Source organism: Procambarus clarkii, chromosome 67 (genome assembly GCF_040958095.1).
Source record: "Procambarus clarkii isolate CNS0578487 chromosome 67, FALCON_Pclarkii_2.0, whole genome shotgun sequence".
Classification (NCBI taxonomy): domain Eukaryota; kingdom Metazoa; phylum Arthropoda; class Malacostraca; order Decapoda; family Cambaridae; genus Procambarus; species Procambarus clarkii.
Window position 1 is genome coordinate 20,051,055 of NC_091216.1, and position 18,470 is coordinate 20,069,524.

General features: G+C 38.1%; 1 protein-coding gene across 1 annotated transcript in view; it reads right to left on the bottom strand.

Annotated features, from left to right (window-relative positions):
- Window positions 1-1,934: 1,934 nt before the first annotated feature.
- The window catches only part of PIG-A (phosphatidylinositol glycan anchor biosynthesis class A), a 39,248-nt gene continuing 22,712 nt past the window's right edge, over window positions 1,935-18,470 (bottom strand). The window contains exons 6-11 of the mRNA XM_069310688.1: window positions 15,108-15,199; window positions 12,539-12,741; window positions 11,122-11,207; window positions 8,178-8,364; window positions 6,828-6,927; window positions 1,935-2,250 (exon numbers count right to left, since the gene is read on the bottom strand). Of these exons, the coding sequence (XP_069166789.1) occupies window positions 2,110-2,250; window positions 6,828-6,927; window positions 8,178-8,364; window positions 11,122-11,207; window positions 12,539-12,741; window positions 15,108-15,199 (809 nt within the window). The 3' untranslated portion in view covers window positions 1,935-2,109. The remainder of the gene's footprint in view (window positions 2,251-6,827; window positions 6,928-8,177; window positions 8,365-11,121; window positions 11,208-12,538; window positions 12,742-15,107; window positions 15,200-18,470) is intronic.

Here is an 18,470-nt window from a genome sequence, read left to right on the forward strand (position 1 = left end):
AGACCTTTGGCCAAATTTCACGGATCTAAAATTTAATTTCATCCTATCATATGATAGACATCTACAATGATAATCTGTCTGTAAAGAGGTTATATGCAAATGCCATATGCATTGATATGCCAATGGTGGCATATGAACCAGGCACATAGACTTTTCCATGCCAAAAACTTTCGAGCTCAAGATCTTCTAAGAAATATCATAGTTACCAGTTCCAATAAATAATTAAATTGAATCCATTTAATCAAATTTAAACCACCACTGAATGAAACTCACCACTTCCAAAATTAAAACCAGTTATATGACTTCCTCACACTAATGTTCCATTAAATTATGATTTTCTATAATACAGCATTTGTAAATAATCTTTAAAAACAGTATACAGCACAGTACTGTATAATGAGATGGGTTTTCAGAACTCTCAAAATTTAAACAAGACAAATCTTTTTGAAACTAGGCCCATCCATTTTTTCAAAGCCCAAAACATTTGTATTATCAAGACAAGATCACCAATGATATATCTTGGAAGCCTGTTCCAATTAATAATTTAGGTGTAATTTCAGCATAAAAGTTCTCATATCTCCAATACCCTTCACTGATGATTAAACAAATCTCAGGTAAAACAAAAATGTTGAAAAAATATGGTCTGCAGGAAATTACTGTACCGAACAGTTTTTTTCCCACACAAATACAAAATTTAGGGTGGAGAGCCGGTGAGCAGATGTTGTTCATTAAAATGATCCATTGTATGGAGGTCCAGACTTGGCATGTGCCACTGTATAGGTATGGACCTAGTGTATGCTTGTAGTGTTCCATCTTCTGAATAATTTTATAAAAAGTCATCTTAGAATTAAAGAAGTGGTAGGTATGACACATACAACTTTCCTATGAAGGTTCATTTCATACCTCAAACTACTTTATTACACATGGGTCAAAAGACCTTTATTGAAAACCCTATAAACAATTGGGGCTAGCACCAATCCCTGTGTCACCCTACTAGTTCCCTCCAGTAGGATAACCTTCCTCTATCCTCATCTTTTCATCAGTTAAAATGTTTCTCATCCACTACAATAATCTTTCTTGTATATCTTCTTGGTACAGTATTCCAATTTCCACATCAGCCTTTTGTGTAGGATCCTGTCAAAGGCATTTTTTAGGACAAGGAATATTCCATCTGTTCATCCATCTCTCCTGTATTATTTGTCAGTCTACCAATGATACTTGAGAGGTTTGATATACTGTGCATGAACTTCCAGGCTTGAAGCCACTGTTTTAATAGGTTGTTACTTTCAACAACACTTTCGGTTAATAGGTTGTTGCTTTCCATGTTGGCTGTACATACAAGTCTGATGACTTTTTCTGGTCCTAGTTACCAGCTGGTCAGGGATAATGATCTCTAAAATAGATCTCTATGTGCACTTCTACTTGTAAGGGGAGTGTACTGACCATTTTTTTCAATGAACAACCAATTTACCCACATTAGGTGATGCCTGGAAAATAGGTCACAGGCAGGTGAACCTAACTACTACAAATCTTGAAAAATTTAGTTTTATAAATATATTAGCTTAATGCACTGATTATTAATAATACATTACTGAATTTATTATACAGTAAAAATGATAGACAAAATATAAATTAGAACCAAAAATAAATTAGTGACCTGACAGAACCTAAATATGCCCTGCAATCCTTATCTATACCAAATAAAGCTAAAGATAGGCCAAATGAAATTAGTAATTAATGTAATCCATAGGTAATTTCATAATCTGCAGACTAAATTTTAGACAAGAAAATAAACAAAAACCCTGGATAACAGGCAAAACAGTACTTGCCTATTAATTCCAGTTATGCTGTTCTGGCTATTATGTACAATATGCACATACACACCATTCTTCATAATTTAAACAAACCAGGTGTACTCAATAAAATACTGGAAATACAACTACAAAAGTATATATTAACTATAGGTTATATAGTTTAGTCATCATCACAGCTGTCTTAAAGAACATTTAAAATTCTTTAACCAAACCATATCAAATTTACATCTTTTAGTATAAATATAGTGATATTCTAATTTGTTGCCTGTTGAGTCTGTTGTATAATCATCTTCATTTAATTGTCTTCTTCAAGAAACCGATGGCAGTGTATTCCATTTCCAACATTAGATAATGAAAAATTAATATTTCTTTCATTATCTTTTTCAGGAAAGTGCCTTCTTGTATTCACTGGATAATCAACTGCAATATCTATGTCCTGTAAGTTCATAAGAGCTGTTGTTACTGGTTGATGGCATGGGAAAGATGAGTGACAAAATTATTAAAGTATCTCATAGATAAAATATTACAGAGATGATAAGGTAAAATATACATAATTGAAAATGGATTATGACATTCTAAAATATATTAGAAACTGGCAGGCAGAACATATACATGATAGTCAGGAAAATATATCCTGACTATCATGACTATTCTGACTCTAAAGGTAAGTCCAGATATTGGATATTGTCATGTATGAATAACTGGACAATGCATTAAAACAATAAATTGTGTATTTAAATGGTAAACAAAAGGCTAGTTACAGTGGAAAAAGGAACACCTTATTCCCAGAACCAAAGTATGACAGGCTTGCAGGTAAAGATGAAAGGGCTTAAGGAGGGGTTTGTATACTGAGGCTTGGTGTTGAGGCTGCTGCAAAGGCTATCATCTGACAAGAACACAACCTGTTCCTGTGACCTTGGAGAAATCACAGGCCTGAACAAAGGAGAGGATAGGGGCATGATTCATGAGTGAAAGCAGTCACTATACAACTATGGTCAGAAGCTTTCCAAATGTGCACAGAACATTTGCATTCATAGCATTCAATGTGAGGAGACATTATTCAGGGCTGTGTAAGAGTGAGGTGATTTATCATGAGGCAGAAATGTCAGTGTATTAAGTTGAGGAAGTGTGAGTGGAGCAAGCTAGTATGCAAATTTAGCCAGTCATCAAGATCCTAGACTTTTCAGCAGTGTAGCGTATAATCAGCTATGTAACACTGTACATGAACACCTCACAACCAATAATACCTAGTATGCAATGGAATATTTGAGCAACTTCTTGTATGAACATGTTTGAAGTTGTGTGTGTATACATATGGAAAAGAAGTCATGTGATTCTTGGGTTGGCTCAAAATAAACACACAAGTGATGTAGGTCTCATGCGCACCGCAATTTAACTCCGTTAATGAAGATGAAACCATCCACTGTTGGAACTTCATCCATTGTCGCTGGAACAACTGATGTCCATTCCTCTTCTAAGATGAAGTCCTAATTTCTAACCCACCTCACCTAGTCTACTTAAGTTTGATAGTCTCAACTGGACACAGTTTGTGTTTTGCAGAAATCTGGGACCACATTATTGTTATTTCTAGCAGCATTTTTTCATGCAACCCAAAATCTAATCTCATAATAATCATTGCTTCCTAACTCACTCCTGATTTCTGCATCATTGATCAGAATTTCCTTGCTTACCAGCATCAAGTGCAATATATTGATATCACTACATAGTGAGCTTATTAAAAAAATTAGGTTAGGAAGAATTTTTTGACCACCTCCAGGAAGTCTTCTGCTACTGAAATCCTGTTCATGAGGTCCAGTCAATTCCTTCACAGTTGAAGTCTCAAACAATGTACACATTATTGTTTAAAAGAGAGATGTTAATAAGAACTGTGCATCTATAATTGCTTTTCCAGCCACATATCTCATTTATTCTGGTGTTCATTTTTTTTAACCAAGGTAATTTAATTTAAATATTTTAATGACCGTGCTTTTTCTAATGTTGAAAGGTTAACCTTGAAAATACAGTATTTTAGCAAACTTATATACAGTACAGTATATATGATATGATCAATATTGGCTTTCAGTTTTGTGATTTAAATTGCTGTTTATCTTTGCATAGTATTATTACAATTATTTTCTGAGTGGACTTTCTACTACTGATCTTGCTCAACAGAGCTTATATTGGTAATAAAGACTTGACCGTCTTAAGGAATAATAATGTTTGTTACAAAATATTGCCCCATTTCATCCTCATACTACAGTCAGTATACCATATAAAAATATACACTATGAATAGGAAAAACACTGAAGCATAAATATATAATCTCATCCCACCTAATGTACAGTACAGTGGTACCTCGGCTTAAGAATTTAATCCGTTCCCAGAGACGGTTCGTAAGCCAAAAATTCGTAAACCGAAGCGAATTTTCCCATAAGAAATATTGTAAATAGAATTAATCTGTTCCACACTCCCCAAAACCTTAACTTCAAAGTAAATTTTATACCTAATTCACCCAAATTTTTAGTACTAAAGTATGCACTGTACAAATTTTTACTTATCTTTATTGATGACTTTTGTTGGCGTATGGAAGACGGTGAGGAGGTGGGGGTGGAGAAGGAGAGGTATTACTGTTTGGAAGGGGAGTCCCCTTCCATTATAACATCAGGCAGTGATGACTTACACACACACTGGCACATTTTGCCTGCATACCACTAGGACCTGCTTGTGGCTCACTGCTTGATTTTCTCACTAAAAATCGATTCATTGAAGATTGTTTTCCTTTCATTGTAACACTTGTCTGTAGTGAGGCATCATATTGTCATTGAAAAGGTTAATGCAACGGCCTACTACAGCTTGCTCTGGGCGAGTCGTTTCAACAAAAGTTTGCATTTCTTCCCACAGTCTACACCACTTCCTAATTGTTGAGGGACATTCTGTACTGCCTCCTCCTCTGAAGAAGAAATTTCCTCAGCTGCCTCTTATTGCTGCTCCTTTTGAAGGGCTAGGAGTTCTTCAGTGGTCAGTTTTTCACTGTGTTCCTTCACCAACTCCTCCACATCATCCCCATCCAACTCCAAGCCCAATTTCCAGCCCAGAGTAACAATTTCCTCAACAACAGATACTTCAGGTCCAAGCTCAAATCCTGCAAAGTCTAGTTCTGAAACACATTCAGGCCACAATTTTTTCCAGCCAGAGATCAGGGTTCTTTGAGTCACTTCTTACCAGGCATTGTCAATGAGTTTAAAGATGAACAAATGTTAAAATGGTTTTTCCAGAACTCTTTGAGGGCGAGGTGTGTAGAATCAGTCACTTCGAAACATTTCCAGAAAAGTGCCCTTTCATAAAGTTTCTTAAAATTGAATATGATTTTCAGGGCCATAGGCTGAATTAGAAGAGTGGTGTTAGGAGGAAGGAACTTTATTGTAACAAAATTAAATTTATCCAACAATGCATCTTCCAAGCCTAGAGGATGAACAGAAGCATTGTCGAGGAGAGGCACAGCCTTGAGTGGCAAACTTTTCTCCTGCAGGTATCTTTTTTATGGCAGGGCAAACCACCTCATTCACCCACTCCGTAAAAAATTGCCTTGTCACACATGCCTTACTATTAGCCCTCTACATCACACACATTTGGTTTTTCTTCACATTATATTTTTTAAAAACCCTTGGATTTTCAGAATGATACACAAGCAAGGGTTTAATTTTCAAATCACCACTTGCATTTCCACACAGCACAAGAATAAACCTATCTTTCATAGGCTTGTGCCTGGGCAATGATTTCTCCTCCTGGGTAATGTATGTATGTCCTCTTAAGCATTCCAGAAAGCCCTGTTTTGTCACAATTAAACACTTATTGTGGTAGGTATCCCTCACTCTCTACAAAATCTTTAAATTCGTCAACAAATCTTTCAGCCGCTGGTTTGTCAGAGCTGGCAGCCTCCCTATGCCTCACAACACTATGAAAAACAATTCTTTTTCAAAATTTCTCAAATCATCCCCTGCTTGCCTTAAAGTCTTTCTTATCTGCAGCACTCATTCCAGCGATTTTCTTTAAGAGGTCTTCATGCCATTGCCTTGCTTCCTCACAAATGATGGCCTCTGAAATGCTATCACCTGCTAACTCCTTGTTGTGTATCAAGATTAATAACTTTTCAACATCCTCAAGTGTTTGTGTTCTTTGTTTTGTGATTGTTGATATGCCTTTTGCCATTTTAGCACTCATAACGTCCTTTTTCTTACTAATTACAGTGCATATCGTTGACATAGATTTGTTGTACTGCCAAGCTAGTTCAACAACCCATGTACCATTTTCATGTTTACGAATGATATCTTGTTTTTCCTCTATGGTCATTCTCACATGTTTTTCTTGGCTTGAACCTTACCACTGGCATTCTTGGGACCCATGGTGAGATATATAATAACAACTTTGATGTTCAAATAGCCAAAAATAAAAAAAAAAAAGAAATTCTTAACAAAGAATTCAGGCACAATAGTCACTAGGCAGGAGGCACTGGTAAACTGAGGTGCAATTGCCGTGCCACCACGCGCTAGGTCGGCCATACGCGTATCAACAAACTTCGTTTCCCGAGGCAAGCGTAACCCAATTTGAATTTTATGAAGAAATCGGGCTCATAACCCGAAAAGTTCGTAACGAGGGGCATTCGTAAGCCGAGGTACCAATGTACTATAAATCACTGCTTGAATTGTTTTGTCTCAAATTTATTTTATCTTCCACAATGCTTTCATTTCTTATCCTCGAATTCACCATGTTTACTCATCAGATCCAAGATTAAAATCTACAATCACAATGTACGTGTATTGTTAAGGAATGCATCCTCCCACAATACCATGAGTCAACTATATGCAGTTATGCAATACCTATAGTTTACCAATTTACAACAATAAGGGCTTTGCAAGGAACATTTTCTGAATTAAAACATTGCTACTGTAATAAGCTTAAGCTATTAGAATGCTCATCATGCTTAAACTGAACTGTAAAAATAATGCATCTCACTTTGGATGGCCATAGTCTGTCACACATCTTGAGGATAAAGAACTGAAGTGTCACAAGAAACATCATGAACCATCCTGCTACAAGACCACATTTCTTGTATCTGTAATGTAATATAGAGTACATGTGAGAAAGCAAATTATATAAACTTTAAATTAACTTTAGTAGTTGGTATAAATGGGAGTCAGTGGGAGACAGTATTGTAAAGAAAACATATAGTACACAGCTGATAATTCAATGTTCTGTATTCAAAGTTTTGCCAATGCAATTTCTTCAGGAATAATATGGAATAGGTACACAGTATACCCAAAGTGTTAGCTAGCAGAATTCTGGCAGTATAGTACACCACATTTTATATAGCATCAAATTTCAGTGTTTTAGTAGTGTTGTATTTAGCAATATGATGTTCCTTATAAAGCACCAGCCAGCAGAGAAACAATAAGACAGAATAAGTTCTTTTTCATATGGTGCCAGCTGGTAGTGTGCTAATGGAAAACAAATGTTGTCATATTGTTCTGTCCTATCAAACCACTGTTAGCTGATGCTATATAAGAATAAGTTGTTCTGACTGATGCATTACCTGTATAAGAAGACTTATTCTTGCCCAACAAGTACACCAATGACAGGCACAATGTAAGACTAGGATTAGACTTAAGTCTCTGTTCTCCACTACGTGTTTTCCTTAACCTCTATAGTCTACTCTGTACCTTGGAAAGGTATTAAATTGTTGAGGTATATGAATGTACAAAAGAATCTTGGAGATTTAGTGACTTTTGTTATGCCAGACACCCATGAGCAGTCATACTGCTAATCTATTAAATACTTTCCTACACATTATCATACTGCTAATGAATAAGTAACTCATTAACATGTGTTGAAAAATATGCCTGAAAATTAAAATCATCACGCTGATGATGCCTGGTTAATTAAATTATTCTTTTTTTTTTTGCACATTTTTTGTTATGTAACCTTTCCTGTTTAATCAGGGCCAACCCTGGCAAAGCAGAATTTCCTTACCAAGTATGACCATAGCCTGCAAAAACAAGACTTTCCTACAGTGTTTAATAATATTATCAGAGGAATGAGCAACAGAGAGATCTTGTAGATGCATAATGAGAATAAAACATTACATCGTCTACAACACTGCAAAATAGCCTTCAATAAAAAATGATTGTCGCATCAACATTGCAGAGACGTGTGATTTAAGAAAAACATTTTATACGAGGAAAGCTTACAAAGTTTTCATTAACTATAATTAAATACTGTATATATATGGCTGCCATTTTGTTTATACTTTTAATTTAATTATAAGCAAAATTTGCATAAGGAATTTGAAAATTTTATTAAAAATACCTTGGAATACGCTGAATGAGATCAGCACTTGACTCTTCCAGGTGAACTTTGTTGTATATGATTTCTGTCCTCTGTACTACATCTGACCACAAGTATATATTTTTCGTTTCCTCATGCATTTGCCAGGGATCAAGTCTTTTCCCATTCAGCTCCATTTCAATTGCATATTCCAATTTTTCTGTCAAACCTGTATTAAGTAAAAATTATACTTTTTAACAAATTTGAATTAAGGAGACTTGTGGGAATGATGCACAAAAATATTCATCCATAACTATTTTACCTTGAGAGGGCAGCTATGTCAGATGATTAAGGGTTCACCTGAGGTTCACACACCATACATTATAAGATTTATCACTACAGAAATTCATGAGAACTGGGTTCTGCTAATAAATCCCTATAATTACAAAGATGACATCTCTGGCTATTATTACCATACATAATAACCTTCTGGAACCAAAAAATACGGTCCAGTTTTGTGACTGCAGCTGAACCCTAACTAGAGGATGCACCTCGCAGGCCAAGTTCAGACTCTCATACAGCTGCTCGAGTAAACAATGGGTGACCCGGAGACTCTCTGCCACCAGTCAGACACATGGCTGAATGGAGTAGGGATGCAGGTGGAAGGGAGAGGGAAGCCAACCAAAAATCCAAGACCGGGGCTAACCGAAATCCTAGACACGACTAAACCAGGTTCAAACCTGTGACAAAACCATGCGACTTTTACCAATTCCCAGCTTCTTGTGCCTCTTTAAACAGAGGTCAAATTTTGGCCTCTGGTTCCCAGGAGGCTTACGATTTGCAAGCATGGATTAAATGAATTAAATTGGGTGGAATTGCCAGGTAGCAATCACCACGGAGCCACCAATTGGAGCCCTTGAAGAAAATGGGGAAAGAAACTGTACCTAGAGATCCAGACCATAAAGGAGTTAATTGGGTCCCATGAGAACACCCACCAGAAACAAGGAACAAATTAGCAAAATTGGCCCAGCTGATACCCACAAAAGCATAAGAAGAGGTGACCAAAAATAAACTCACCACCCCTGGAGGATATGAGCCTGATCCAGATGGTAGATGAAAACAAATATGAAACGATCTTTCCAAGCTTGTAAATCAACTTCATTATGCTTAAATATATATATACTGTATATACATACTGCAGGTATGTTATACTGCCAGATACTGCAGGTATGTTGACGACATTTTTACACAGGTACCTGATGTCAGACATCTGCAGGAGCTGAAGGAGGCATTTGAGCGGAATTCTGTGTTGCATTTCACTTACGAGATGGAGAAGGATGGGAAGCTGCCCTTTCTAGACGTAACAGTCATGGAAAGGAGCGGAGGTTTCCACACTGCAGTCTACACTAAGGAAACAAACATAGGAATGTGCCTCAATGCCAACAGTGACTGACCAGACAGGTACAAGAGGAATGTCGTTAACGCTTATGTCGACCGTGCTCTCAGCCACAGCTCAGGATGGAAGCAAGTCGATGAAGAACTCTGTAGGGTAAGGCAGGTCCTAGTCAACAACGGTTTCTCCAATGGTTTCGTTGAAGACATCATAAGAAGGAAGGTGAAACGCCATGCAACCTCTGAAGAGACAACTAACACAACACCTGTACCCCCTATTAGACTATTTTACAGGAACTTCTTTTCCACAGCTCATAAAACGGAGGAAAGGGTCCTGAAAGATATTGTTAATAGAAACGTTATCCCTACAGACAAAAAACAGAAGATACAATTGACGATCTACTATAAAACCAAGAAAACGGCCAACCTAAACATGAGAAACTCTCCAGACACAAAGCAGAATGCTTTAAAAGAGACCAATGTCGTCTATGCCTTCAAATGCCCACTTGGGGACTGTAAGCCTCAAAGAATTCAGTATATAGGCAAGACAACAACATCTCTTTCCAGGCGATTAACGAGGCATAAGCAACAGGGCTTCATTAAGGAACATATAATCTCTTCCCACAACCAGACCATCACCAGAGAAGTCTTAACAAAAAACACGGAAATCATCGATACATACAGCGATAGCAGGCGGCTTGATATCTGCGAGGCACTACACATTAAGAAGTCAACACCAGCAATCAACAGCCAATTAATGCACAACTATATTCTACCCACTTCAAGACTCCGCACCAATATAGAAGCATCAAGAAATATGGGCCAATAGGCCCTTTGCAGTTACTTCCATTCTTCCCTTTAACTTACAAAATATTATACCCATTGTTTCGTGTTCTGTCTTGTGTTGAAAGTTTGTTTTCACCTCATCCAAAACTGTTGTAACATATCACCTCACCCAAATGCAGGTATAAAATCGAAGCTGTTTAAACTCTGTTTAGTTATAGTTGTGTGTGTGTAAACTAAAGTCTTTGAAAATGTAATAAGTTATTACGAAACGCGTTCAAGTGTCGCGTCAGACTAGAAATAAAAATGAATTTTGGAGAATTGATTTTTCAGTTACCATCAACAGTGAAAAGAAATATAAGAAATATTGAGAAAATTCGTGTTAGAATTATTAATCTTACTTTTTCGGTCATATTTAATAACTGTATATACACTATATATATCTTGTACACAACATGCTACAACATTCAGAGTTACATATACTGAGTTATACAAATTGCAAAAATAGGTGCATGGTTTAAGTATGAGGTTTGATGGTAGCATTATTGTGGATGTTTGGTCCTGCTGTCAGGGGTTATAACTGGCTTTACCACCAACTGCTGGTAGCATTTACAGAAACCAAACCAAACATTACATGATCTTGATTTTTTACTCTAGTCATGTATATTGCTTATTGCATTCCAAGGTCTTTTGTTGGTGATTCAATGACTATTGCTTTGCACAACTAAATGATTAATATAAAATTGTATTTTTTGCACAAAACCTAGGGAACAGATTATGATAACATACATATACAACAGGCTGTACTCACTTTGCACAGTTGGATGAGCCAGATGGATGAGGTGAGATGGCAGAACCTCTGGGATGCCCCCAACATTTGTACTCACAACTTGCAATCTATCAGATATAAAAAGTTTAAATCTTTCCAATGGAAAATGGATATGCAATTTAAAAATGCACAGACTGACAAAATAAAGATAACACAGTTGCCAACAGTGTAATTTTACAAAATTCCTCGGCATATAATGAGTGTGGCCAATTTTCCTGAAACTATGGAGATTATCTCAATATTAGGATTCTTGTCCTGCATCCTAATCAAATGGGACATCAACTGTCTTGATTCTTAGAGGAACCACTGAAGACTTGAGTATTAAATTTGGTTTCTTTTTTGCTGGGAAAATAAATCTATGTTACTGCTGCACTGTCTTGCAATACAAGATAATACTGTATTAACCTGTCATATGATAAAAGTATTTTTCCTGTCTATAAGGTCTGGCATCTGAGTGTATGCTCACTATGTTTTGATGGCTGTTGCTACTGAAGAAACTAATAACAATCAAGCATTACATATATGAAACTCCCATTTCTGGTGGGCCCTTAGTTGCTCTCCATAGCTTATGTACTGGTAACATCAACACTTAGCTAAATAAATTCCAGGAAGAGAAGACGAAGCGCTAGGAGCTGTTGACACCCATCACCACATCAGTCACATGACGGAGGTGGGTAATTGTCTGGAGCCCCGAGTTTCCAGGGCTGCCATCTGGTGATGAACGAGTAACTAACTAGCAGTTAGTTGCTTGCTTTTGTGGCACATTATCTTTCTGGCATTTTTTTTTTTTTGCATGGAATGATCTCATATCCCCAGACTTTATTGCCTCTATTGATGGGGGAGGGGGCCAGATTCTGGTCCTACTCACTCACAAAGGCCTGGTGGGCTTGGAGCTAACTAGACAGGTAGTTTGGGGAGCCACCATAGGGACTCCTCCCAGAAAGCATGGCCTCTTGGATCTCATATGGGAAATCCCAGAAAACTGCGACTTATAATTGTGCACTATATTCCCACCAACAAAGAAAATCTTGATATTTCCCTCTTGTTATATTTACAGTATCTCTTTGTTACACCACATATTTCAATAAATATACTGTATATTCATAATTCATATTACACAAATATATTTAAAAATTTAAAAATTTACCAATTATCAGTAGTCAGTCATTACTTCATCATGTGATGGAGAGGCACTGGTTTTGGAAAGATGGAAAAGTATTGCTGGAAAATAGGGTCAAAGCTACTAAGTAATTTCCAACCTTTCACACAGTCTTCTAAACTCAGTAGCACAATGTGAAAGTTGTACCTCCATAATCTACCAAATTATCTACAAGAGCATTTAAGCTATAATCATGGACTAGGTATAGTCATAGTTTAACAACAAATAGCAGTTACTAACCCAGAGCAAACAGCTTCACAGATTGCTATACAGAAGGCCTCAGTAAGAGAAGTATTGAGAAATATGTGTCCCTGGACCAGTAACCCATGAACCTCGGCATGAGGTACAGCTCCAACAAGTTTTAGACGTTCATTTCCTACTTCATCTCGAATTTCTTCTAGAATACTCCTTTTAGGTCCATCGCCACCAATTATGAAGTTTACCTGAACAAAATACAATATAGACTATACAGTAATATAAAATACGACTCTTATTGAATATTTTCCCCACATTGGCCAATGTCTCCGAAGCCCACAAAAGTGGCAAAGAAGAACAAGACAGGGACGACGACGAGAAGGACGATGACGAGGACGACGACGAGAAGGACGAGGACGACGACGAGAAGGACGACGACGACGAGAAGGACGACGACGACGACGACAAGGACGACGACGAGAAGGACGACGACGACGAGAAGGACGACGACGACGAGAAGGACGACGACGACGACGACGAGAAGGACGACGACGATGACGACGACGAGAAGGACGACGACGATGACGACGACGACGACGAGAAGGACGACGACGACGAGAAGGACGACGACGACGACGAGAAGGACGACGACGACGACGACGACGAGAAGGACGACGACGACGACGAGAAGGACGACGACGACGAGAAGGACGACGACGACGAGAAGGACGACGACGACGACGAGAAGGACGACGACGACGAGAAGGACGACGACGACGACGAGAAGGACGACGATGACGACGAGGAGAAGGACGACAACGACGACGAGAAGGACGACGACGACGAGAAGGACGACGACGACGACGACGAGAAGGACGACGACGACGACGACGAGAAGGACGACGACGACGACGACGAGAAGGACGACGACGACGACGACGAGAAGGACGACGACGACGACGAGAAGGATGACGACGACGAGAAGGACGACGACGACGACGACGAGAAGGACGACGACGACGACAACGAGAAGGACGACGACGACGACGAGAAGGACGACGACGACGACGAGAAGGACGACGACGACGACGACGAGAAGGACGACGATGAGAAGGACGACGACGAGAAGGACGACGACGAGAAGGACGACGACGACGACGATGAGAAGGACGACGACGACGACGAGAAGGACGACGACGACGACGACGACGACGAGAAGGACGACGACGACGACGAGAAGGACGACGATGACGACGAGAAGGACGACGACGACGACGACGACGAGGAGAAGGACGACGACGACGAGGAGAAGGACGACGACGACGACGACGAGGAGAAGGACGACGACGACGACGACGAGAAGGACGACGACGACGACGAGGAGAAGGACGACGAGGAGAAGGACGACGACGAGAAGGACGACGACGACGACGACGACGACGAGAAGGACGACGACGACGACGAGAAGGACGACGACGACGACGACGAGAAGGACGACGACGAGAAGGAGGAGGAGGACGACGACGACGACGATGAGAAGGATCATGAGGATGATGAGGACAATGAGGATAATGATAGAAGGATGATGAGGATGATGATGTGAAGTATGATGATGAGGCAGATGAGAAGGATGATAAGGATGATGAGGATGATGATGAGGAGGATGTTCATGCTGATGATGAGGTGGTGGTGGATGATGATGATGATGATAATGATGATGACATTGAAATGGCAAATGAAAAATTCTCAAACTTAATTCACTTATTGAAATACTGTACCTCTGAGGGTGGCTACCCCCCTCAGAGGGTGTATCGCATAATAGGAATAGTGTACTACAAATACATCTCATGATAACTGAAGATGGTCTTTCAACGACTCTACCTACTGACAATATGGAAAATCATGTAGAAGAAAAGTTGCCTGTAAACGTATACATTACTAAAAAATGGAAGAGAAGGCAGGAAGGTCAATGAAAAGTAAAACTCGGAAATCAAAGAATATAAAATTTTGTCAGTATAATCTGAATATGGTAAAGGAAAGGCATGTGGAGAAGTGCCAAAATTCAAACTGATCACATTATGTAATAATAAAAATAACAACAACGATAATAATAATAATTCCCACTGTCAGTGACAGGAAGCCTGTGTATATGTATACTTTACTGGTATCGAGGTCCCCCGAAGGTCAAACTATTGACCCTTCCTCAGGATGCTACCCTACAACAGTTGCCTAACTCCCGGGCACTGTACCTATTTACTGCTAGATGAACTGAGCCATTAGGTGAAAGGAAGTGTGCCCAACCATTTCTGTCCTGCCCAGGAACTGAACCCAGGCTACCTAATTATAAATCAAGAATGAAGCCAACTGTACTACAGTAATAATAATAATAATAAATAATAATAATAATAATAATAATAATAATAATAATACAGTAATACATCTATTTAATGCAGACTTTTGTGCATGCATCAGAAATTTGTGGATATTAGATGTGATTAATTATTACTTTTCAAATCTCAGGGAAGCTACCAATATATATTAATTTCAAATAGGCTATGTAATGTCATGAGATATCTCATGCAGCTGCAGCTAATCCTAAAGAGAAAATACAAACCTGTGGGTATCGCCGACAGATGTGTCTTATTACGGCTGGCTGCAAATCTACTCCTTTTCTGTACTGTAGACGGCTCATGACAATGACATTAACTGAAAACATGAGATATCTCATTCATACTTAGACATTGGCTAATAATAATACAAACACCATAACAAGATGTAATCAAAAACTTTTGTTAACTGAGTATTGTATACTGAATATAACATTAAAAAGCAAAACCATAACTCATGTTATTTTTCAACACAGTTTCCTCCCCTAAATTCAACATTTACTCTTCTCCTTCCTCAAACTCACTATGACAGTTATATAGAAATCTCCTTAGTGCTCCTCAGAGGTAGTGCCAGGACCCTCCTTCACCTCATCATTGTGAAAGCACCACTCTTGCAGATAGAACTGCAGGTGTGAAAATATTTGAGCCACTTGAGGACTGATCTGGAGTGTACAAAGGGGGGGGATAGAGTTGCACTTTATATTTCACAACATGGATTAATGCCTATGGAGCAGAATTAGTTGACTAGTGCATTATTGTGGAGTAGAAGAACACCTTTGCCAGAGAACATTTAATTGGGTAAGGAGTCATATGTTATTCTTGTATTATTATTATGAAATGTTCTAGAAGAACAAGATGGTATCTAGCAAAGCTTTGACATCAAAAGTGATAATGACTACATGTCACATGACTTTGGAGGACCAATGGGATCAATGTGTCAAGTACTGTATATACATTTCCTGCTGTGCTGTACTGTATCATGTTCTGTACTTGTTGGAGGAAGAGTCCTCATTGTAATGCTGATAAGAGGAAATACAGCTTTATTCAGCATAATTGTGTACAGTATTATGATGAATATTATTGTACTGGTACAAGAGTAAGCAAATTAATAATACTTATTATTTAAGATAAATTGAGAACTGTAGTGAATGAGATTCATGGTACTGTACATATATTTTATTGTCTCGTATATTTCTGATTAAGTGAGTTCTATGTCATAATACTTCATATTAATTTTACATTCAAGAACATAACCTCATATGCAAGTGATCAATATTTACTTCCATTATTGCTCAGAAACACCACTAAAGGTTGCAGCTTAACACGGTAAGTTCAGTATTGTATACACAGAATTATATACCCCTCAATTACAGACCTGTATCATTGACAGGTGTAATAGTCAAAATATTGGAAAAAATAATTAAAACTAAATGGGTAGAACACCTGGAGACAAGCGATATAATATCAGATCGTCAGTATGGTTTTCGATATGGAAGATCCTGTGTAACAAATATACTCAATTTCTATAATCGAGCCACAGCGATTTTACAGGAAAGGAATGGTTGGGTTGACTGCATCTATCTGAACCTAAAAAAAGACTTTCGACAGAGTCCCACATTTGAGGTTGTTCTGGAAACTGGAAAATATTGGAGGGGTGACAGGTACGCTTCTAGCATTGATGAAAAATTTTCTAACTGATAGAAAAATGAGGGCAGTAATAGGAGGCAATGTATCAGACTGGAGAAATGTTACAAGTGGAGTACCACATGGTTAAGTTCTTGCACCGGAGATGTTCATTGTCTATATAAATGATCTGCCAGATGTAATACAGAATTATATGAACATGTTTGCTGATGATGCTAAGATAATAGGAAGGATAAGAAACTTAGATGATTGTCATGCCCTTCAAGAAGACCTGGACAAAATAAGTATATGGAGCACCACTTGGCAAATGGAATTTAATGTAAATAAATGCCATGTTATGGAATGTGGAATAGGAGAACATCTTTAACATCTTCTCAATGTGAGAAATCTTTAAAGAATTCTGATACAGATAGATCTAGGGGTGGTTCTAGATAGAAAACTATCACCTGAGGACCACATAAAGAACGTTGTGTGAGGAGCCTATGCTATGCTTTCTAATTTCAGAATTGCTTTTAAATACATGGATGGCGAAATACTAAAGAAATTGTTCACGACTTTTGTTAGGCCAAAGCTAGAATGTGCAGCGGTTGTGTGGTGCCCATATCTTAAGAAGCACATCAACAAACTGGAAAAGGAGCAAAGACATGCCACAAAGTGGCTCCCAAAACTGAAGGGCAAGAGCTATGAGGAGAGGTTAGACATTAAATATGCCAAAACTAGAAGACAGAAGAAAAAGAGGTGATATGATCACTACGTTACAAAATAGTAACAGGAATTGATAAAATTAATAGGGAACATTTCCTGAGGCCTGGAACTTCAAGAACAAGAGGTCATAGATTTAAGCTAACTAAACAAAGATGCCGAAGAAATACAGTATAAAAAAATTCACTTTCGCAAACAGAGTAATTACCTAAGTGTAGTTACAGGATGAGAGCTACGCTCGTGGTGTCCCGTCTTCCCAGCACTCTTTGTCATATAACGCTTTGAAACTACTGACGGTCTTGGCCTCCACCACCACCTCCCCTAACTTGTTCCAACCGTCTACCACTCTGTTTGCGAAAGTGAATTTTCTTATATTTCTTCGGCATCTGTGTTTAGCTAGTTTATATCTATGACCTCTTGTTCTTAAAGTTCCAGGTCTCAGGAAATCTTCCCTATCGATTTTATCAATTCCTGTTACTATTTTGTATGTAGTGATCATATCACCTCTTTTTCTTCTGTCTTCTAGTTTTGGCATATTTAATGCCTCTAACCTCTCCTCGTAGCTCTTGCCCTTCAGTTCTGGGAGCCACTTAGTAGCATGTCTTTGCACCTTTGCAGAATGATAGACAGTTGGAACAAGTTAGGTGAGAATGTGGTGGAGGCCAAGACCGTCAGTAGTTTCAAAGCGTTATATGACAGAGTGCTGGGTAGACGGGACACCATGAGCGTAGCTCTCATCCTGTAACTACACTTAGGTAATTACAGTTGTAACTGTGAATGTTATGGTTCTAAGGATAACTTATTATAACCATTATTTGTATATTTTCTTGTATTTACTGCACTAATCAATTTATAATATTAATGATTCAAATATTGTACACTGCTCCTCTCTGCTCACTGAAGGCCAGGTTGGAGATAGATTTCTTGAGAATCTTCCTAAGTGTTTATTTTTAAGTGTTGGTCTCATTAAATTTAAATTATACTATACAGTATTACCCTATGTTTACTGTGTTTCAGTTACTTTTCTAAATTACACCTTAGTATTTCCATTGTTATTAATGTAAATAAACTACTGTATTGTGTTGTTACTAGAACTATGACTCCATGATGTAATTGTCATCATAAGTACTGTATCAACTTTTTATTATATTCATTCGTTATTTTTCTGAAACTTTCTCAATTTTGTTAGCTTACTTCTCTTTTAGTAATAAAAGTTTACCCATTCACATCTTTAATTAAATATT